The 7,789-nt window shown below is 27.9% G+C and overlaps 1 protein-coding gene across 1 annotated transcript; it reads left to right on the forward strand.

The window, feature by feature from the left end:
• The first annotated feature begins 113 nt into the window (after positions 1-113).
• Positions 114-6,816, forward strand: LOC100573908 (E3 SUMO-protein ligase pli1). Its single transcript, XM_003240502.4, has 3 exons — positions 114-664; positions 5,329-5,573; positions 5,648-6,816. The coding sequence occupies exons 2-3, from the start codon at positions 5,348-5,350 to the stop codon at positions 6,625-6,627; spliced, it is 1,206 nt and encodes a 401-aa protein (XP_003240550.1). The 5' UTR covers positions 114-664; positions 5,329-5,347; the 3' UTR covers positions 6,628-6,816.
• The last annotated feature ends 973 nt before the right edge of the window (positions 6,817-7,789 follow it).

The following is a 7,789-nucleotide window of genomic DNA, read 5'->3' on the forward strand; positions in this document are numbered from 1 at the left end:
TAATTTAGCTAATTTATTTATTTTATTTAGTATAACTTTTAACTATTAAATATTTATAATTAATCATTAATATTATTTACTGTATTTATTGTCTTTTGTTCTAATATGTTTTAAATTTTTTTGTGTGGTATTAGCCATATTACCTATTTAATAATTACTAATTATTACTAATTACAATCTTTTATTTCCTTTTGAATATTTCGTGACGACAAATAGTTCCTAAGTTAATCACCTAGATGGTGCTAGTAGGCAGTCCATAACATGTCGCGGTTTCGTAGCCGTTTTCTGCCTGTGCAAAGCATAGGCCGTTGGGTAACCAGTATATCTTTAATCGTGGCTACGATCGCTAAAACACTGCTGCACGTTTCGGCCGCCGACACCGCCGCGCTGATATCGATGAAGTCGTCCAATCCCAAACCAGCACACCGAGACAGCGACGCCGTGTAGAACGAAATCATTACGCCGCCTGTGGCCCGCTGTTGTCATTTGGTCCATATTTCAACAAAGACGCGCCGTGTCGCCTCTTCGATTGGGTACTTCGTCTTCGTTGTTCAGTCGCTTTCACGGTTTGTCTCGTCTGCCCCACATCAAAGACGAATTCACAGGCAACTAACGTTCACTACCGCACAGTGACATAGCCACTCTTGCAATTATTGTTCTGAAGGTATGTAGTTATTATTAGTGTTGTTATTATTTCTATTATTATACGTAAATGGTGCATAGAATAATGATAGAAATATTCTAATAAGATTACGATCGTGCTGTCACGATTACGCTGTGCGGTAGCGTCTCGTTTTCTTCCGGCTGTCCGTGTGCGTCACCGTCAAAATGGCGGTCGCTCCGCCACCGTTTGCCGATCGCGCCGGCTATCACTTCCCGTTACCTGAGATAATATAACAATGAACATTAGCTTAATTGTATAATTAATTATATGTGATATTTAAAACCTATGGGTAGGTTTATAATTGATAATTCACCTCAGTTTGCTGCTTTTCCTATCATAGTATATCAGAGTATTCTATTAAACCCGACCACTTGCATTTAGTATTGGTATGCCATCCATTAATTTATAATTTATGCAAGTCCGTAACTCCCTGTGCTTACTTGTGTATGCAGTTTTCGATTATGCTGTGTACTTATCAGTAATTACCTATCATTTACTACCGCTACTTCGACAACATTCCTAATTCCTATCAGAGCTCCTGCATTACAAAGTCAATCAAATACCACCGCTTAGGAAATCCAAAATTGCAGACATGTGAAACTTGTCTTGGTGAGATTATTTATGTCGGCGCTCGTATGTTAAGGCGGTGTGTTGTGTATATTTTGAATATGTAGCAATTTTTCTATGATAACAGTTCATAGACAATTTGATTACGCAATAGGTTACGCACTTACGCATAATCATAGATCATAAATAAATGGATGGGACATCATCCTAGATGAATGACATTTTATGAATTGTGGTCAAATAAATCTACTTTATCTGATTATCTTCATATATATATATATATCATAAATATAATCATACTATACAAAAATGTAAACAAATGGTTTTAATGTCTTATCCATGCTAGATCGCAAAACCAATCGTCAACATTTTGGAATTAAATATGTAAAAACAAGCATATTACACACTATCTTGCAAACAATTTTGAAAAAGTAATAAGATACTAAAATCAATTAAAAAAGTATTAAAAATACTATTATAAAAATGTATTTTGCAAATATAAAGTGTTTTTTTTTTTTTTTTTGATTATTGTAGGTATACTATATAGTATATATCAATTACAGTATACCCATTATGTTACTTTAACAATTTCACAAATACTAAAACATATCTGATGATTTAATGGTAAACACATGTTAACATATTTAAATATTTAATTCACATATTTTTCAACTAATAGTATTGAAATAATTAAATAACAAAACAATAAATAAAAATTGGTGATAACTATTAAAATGGAACTACATTAAAATTATTATTTTTTTTTCAAATTTTAAACATTGTTATTTACTATAGGTACTAAATATTTTTTGTTTTTATAAATGAAATATCATTAACATAATGTTTTTTTTTTTTTAATTCTATTATAATATAGCCTGGACAGTAATATTTATTCATATTTGATTTTCATGATATTAATAAAAATGAAATTACGTTTTTGGAGACTTGATTTAATAATTATAATTCATAAATTAGGCTGAGGATGTACATATTAGTAATTGATAACTATCAATGCATAATGCATAATTTAGCACAATTATACTTTATATATTCTTTTATTTACATTTAACATTTATACAAATACAATTAAAAAATAAGTTTATTTATTTATTTATTCTGCCAAAACGATTAAAGTTAAATAATGTCAATAAATTACATTAATAATAGCTGATACGTATACGCTTGTATCTAGTATATCTTTAAATAACTATTTAAAAAAAAAAAAATGATTATAACTAAACAATAAAAATACTGTAAACATTATCTAATATTGTGTTAATTATTACTAGTTATACAGAATAATATTAGTTATTATAGTTATCTACCTCATAAGTAAAGACTAATAACTTATTTGGTATAATTCAATAATTGTATAAATTATATTCTGTGGAACTATACGTCTATATTATATTATTGCTTTTTTCCAAATAACTATGCCTAATAGGTGCAATAAATTGTTCTAGGATGTATCTAAGCCAACTTTAATGAATTGGGAATTATTATGATTATATTGCCAATTTGTTGTATATCTATTGGCGCCTACATCTTTTACTTAACAGGCACCTTTGCTCTTTTGGAACGAGACACCTAATGTTATAGACATATACGTTGCTTATCCATTCTTTATTATCTATGAAAGCTTTTATTTCAGTATTAAATCATTTGTACATAAGTACATTATATTTTTCTCAAAATAGTTGAATATATGACACTAAATTTAATGTTGGGATTTTGGTTAAATGGCTTCAATAAAGTTTTGAGGGCTTTAGAGGAAGCCTGAAATTAGAGCCTAAATGATAGGAAAATTATATTATAATGCTCAAAATGTTTTTTAAGATTGGTTTCTAGTTTCTAAACAAATTTAATTTTGATTTTAGTAGTTCCTAGTTATTAATTGATACTATTTTATACATTTTTCATATAATTTTTAGAATTATATAATTTTCAATTTGTGAAAATATTTAGACTCACTAAACTGATAGTCAATGAGTAATAGAAATATTAACACCATACACGATTGAACCTAGTAAGAAATCTTCAATCACGATGGACATTAAACTTATGTCATAAATTCTACACAACACTATTAATTTTTGTCAATTCATGTATTCTTGTTAGGTTTTGACAACATTTTGGTTTTTCGATAGTGGATCGTATAAATTAGACATTGGCGATTATAGATCTTCTGTTAGTATATACATTGCAGAAATTTAAAATGCATTAAATAATCTTAATCCGGATAGCTCAAAATAAATTAAATATAGCACAAAGAAGGTAGGTACTTATTTGTCTATCTACATAATATTATATACTACTCATAAGTTAATTTATTTTAAATTTTAAAATTGTTTATCTATTTTATGCTTGATTAGATTTGTAGGGGAAAAAAGGGGGGTAACCAGTATTCTAGGTATAATTGATTGTACCCATGTGGCAATAGTTCTTCCTCGCTCAGAAGGGATGTACCCTATATTAATGTTAACCATAAGATGTGCTATCCACTATCATACTATTCACACCCAATTAGTAAGTGATCATATATGAAAACCTATTAATATTTTATAGCATTGAATTTCAACATTAAGTTGGGCACATTAAGTTCTATCCTTGATTTCTATATAAACGTTTAAACTATGTCTGTGATTCTAATGCAAGGATAATTAATTTACGTGGCACCCGCACGTGTTGTCTCCTGGTCTCCATCTTACAAGTGCATAACATGGCAAATTTTACATTCAGCCGATCACATTTCGCTCCGTTAGTTTAAAAGTTAGAATGAATTGACTTATAGAACTTAATAAATTAATCCGTGGTACAAATGCATTGTGCAAAATGTACTAATAAAAATATTTATAATAATAAATAGATATAGATAATAATTATTATTATAAGTATTATTTGTACATTATCTACCTAATCACACATAGTAATATGTACATACAAGTAATATTAATTAAACTGAATAAACTTATTAATAGAAAAACACCATATAACAATACCATTTTAATATTAACATATTATTCGGATGAATGCTCTGATCAATGGGACCATGGACATAAATTTTACTTTATTTTCTAATATTTTTATAAAAAACATTTATAAAGTACACAAGAAAAGAGTATATAGATAGGTCTTGATATACTTTATGAATCCACATAAAATAAACCCAAAACATTATTAAACAAACTTTTTATAAAAAGTTACAGTAGCAAGTATTACCTATTTTAGTATTATACTATTCTCGTTAACGATGAAAAAAATTCTTACTCTTGATCTAGTAGAATTTCACATCCAATGTCATTTAGATTTTTATTTTATTATTTGTTGATCGGGCATGTTGGAATGTATTACTATAAATTTAAGGTGAAATCAATTGTTTAAAAAAAATATTATATTTTAATACTCTAGTTACAGTTAGCATATTGAGAAAACTTTGATTAAAATCTGAAGTAGGATAATTTATGTAGTGACATTTTTTGACATTCTTTAAGCATTTTACTGGTGTAACAACAGAATTCACTAAGCAAGAAAAATGGAATAATGTATACATTTAAACCAAAAAAATAGAAAATATGTATGTTTTTAATTATATACTACAATATCTTTTTTTGCTCTGGGGGACCAGTACTACCTCCTTTCCCTTCATTATAATTGTGTATACAATTTAGCTTAGAATTCTTACTTGAATTATTCAATTATATACGGATATAATTTATACATACACATACCTTGTCTCTAGAGAATATGTAGTCTTACTAAAACTATCAAAAGATAATAAACTAAATTTTAATATATTTTATAATTAATATAAACTTTTGAGTTTAATAAAAAAAAGTTAGTAAAATGGTAGGTTATATAATTATTGTAAACTAACTTTTCTTTTGTGATCTTTTCTGAAGTTTGGGAGGTAGAAGGGGTGCTTTAAGAATAGTATATCTATACTACTAGTAAGGTATAGTAAGTTGTTGTCCGATATGAAAATCCTTTCTTTGATATGTATAGGGTTTCATTTTTATTGATTTTATAATGTGATAAAAAAAAAAAATAATAATTACCTAATTGAAACAATTAAGTAAAAATATCTCTATTATTTTTAGATTAGAAGAGTATCCCAAAATGGATGAAATGGATGATTCCCCAGAAGTGCACCTTACATGCCCGGCTCCGAGACATGAGTGCATAATGAATGGAAATTATGAATTCTATATTCACGGCTCACTAGTTATGGATCCAGCCAGCATACAATTTAAAACTTTACCATTTCAGCATATTATAAATCAAGTTGTTCCACCGATATGTATTGATTTCACACCAATTATATCACTTGCGGGATTAAATAATGGTAAACACCTATTATAAACAAAGTTAATAGTAAAAATTTTAAATATCATTGATACATTTCTTTTCTGTTTATAGTGCGCAATCATCTTGGTGTGGAATTTTATTTGTCATTATCAGATGTTCAAAAAATTTGCCCAACAAACAGAGGTGGAAAACAGGCTAGCCTATTGCAGATCCGTATTGGAGAACGTCTATCAGGGATGAGCAAGTTGTCAGAAGAATTACCACAACCAGTATTAATGTCTATCAATTCTAAACAAATACTTATGAACGATTTAAAAAGCCCTATAAATGTTAATGCTATTGATTATTTGCACTTAAATACTGTTGATGCTAATGAGATCACAATTTCTTGGCCGCCTTGTAAAAGAATATATTATATGTTGGTTAACTTGGTGGATATAATTAGTGTTGAAGAATTGGTGGAAGACATAAAAATGGACAATGATCGATTTTGTTTAGCTTTAGAAACAAAAAAAAAAGCCATGGAATTGTTGAAAAATTCTAGTAAAGATTTGAAAACCTTTAACTTGACTCTTTTATGTCCAATAAATAAATCAAAAATGATTCTGCCTGTCAAATCTGTCAATTGTCATCATTTACAGTGTTTTGACCTGCAAGCTTTCATTTATTCGAATAAGATAGTACCCACATGGATCTGCCCTATATGTACAAAGGACTGTATTTTGGATGATTTGAAAATAGACTCGTTCCTTTTATTTATTATCAATAGTATAAAATTACCTAAAACTTGTGAGGAAATACAACTTGATGCGAATGGTAAATGGAAACCCTGTATATTGAACAGTGATAGTCGTGAAGGTATTTTGGGTACATCTTGCTCTTTAAAAAAAACTATTCTTGAAATTGATTTGGGTAACTCTGATGATGAAGAATTTTGTGATTTTGTAAAAACAGGATTACCGATAAAAAGTGCAGGAAATTCCAATGGTTCAAAACCAAAAATTTGTATGAATACCACTTCAAACACTTTGGAGATTAAAACAGAAGAACCACTTTTCAAAATTATAAAAAAAGAAGAAACTAATGATTAAATAAATTATATAATATAATACGGCTTTTTAAATGTAGTACCTAAGATTATATAACATCCAGATATTCGAGTGTTTTTTTTTATGTAATAATATTAAATAGATGTTCTAATAAATTAAGAACTATTTTATCGATTGTTAAACATTTAAATCAAATAATATTTAAAAATATATGAAAAGCAAAGCAACGGACGTAAAATTGCGTATTTCTTCGTTATTTGATTTTTCTATTTTTTTTCTACAAAAGCTTCAATTCTATCAAATGGTTTAATTCGTCTATATTGGATTATAGTTTGACTAATATATTGTTAATTTTTTGGAGTAACTATAATTTTCTTTGATTAAAATCAAAGTTACAATGGTAGCCCAATAGGCTATGTCATAAGTGATATAGCAGTTGAAATTACTCGCAGAACCAGCTGCTTAACTGAGTCTATCCGTGAAAATAATATAATTGCTAATGATTCAAAATTGTATATTCCAAACACATAAGTATTGTTAATTGCGACAGCGATATAATATAGTACATACATTTTCTACTGAGGTCTACGAGCACTACAGAATTGTCTTATCATAAGAATTAATATTATGAAGACACCAATTCCGTAGCTCGTCGGACAACCATCATATCTTTAATCTTTAATCTTAAATGTGAGAATAGCTCCAGCAAGTTAAATCTTACACCAAAAATACAAATTTGTTGTTACCAGTTATATTAAGTTGCATTAATTACTTTATTTTATTAGGGACAATTTAGTAGGCGATTATATTACATTTTCAAGTCTTAATATTCAAAAGTAAGATATTACATAGAAAGAGATACAGCAGAGTTGATAGACTATAATTACTACTTACTTTTATACATTAACAATTTAAAACCACGATTAAAGATATATGATATATCATTAATCGTGATATACACATTAGTACTTGTCTACTTTAAGACACTATAAATCTATAGAGTATAGACTATAAACAACAAAATGACTTGTTAGTTGTTGTATACAAATATCACATGAAATTTCCAAAATAACATTTGGAATACCTAAGGAATAAGGATAAAAGAAGAAAAAAAGAAATGGAAGTAGCTTTAGGCGTATTATTTAAAAAATCAAATCGGGTTTGTTCAAATCATTTTTATAAAGAAGATTTTAATAATACATGG

The sequence above is a fragment of the Acyrthosiphon pisum genome, chromosome X, assembly GCF_005508785.2.
Source record: "Acyrthosiphon pisum isolate AL4f chromosome X, pea_aphid_22Mar2018_4r6ur, whole genome shotgun sequence".
In the NCBI taxonomy this organism is placed as follows: domain Eukaryota; kingdom Metazoa; phylum Arthropoda; class Insecta; order Hemiptera; family Aphididae; genus Acyrthosiphon; species Acyrthosiphon pisum.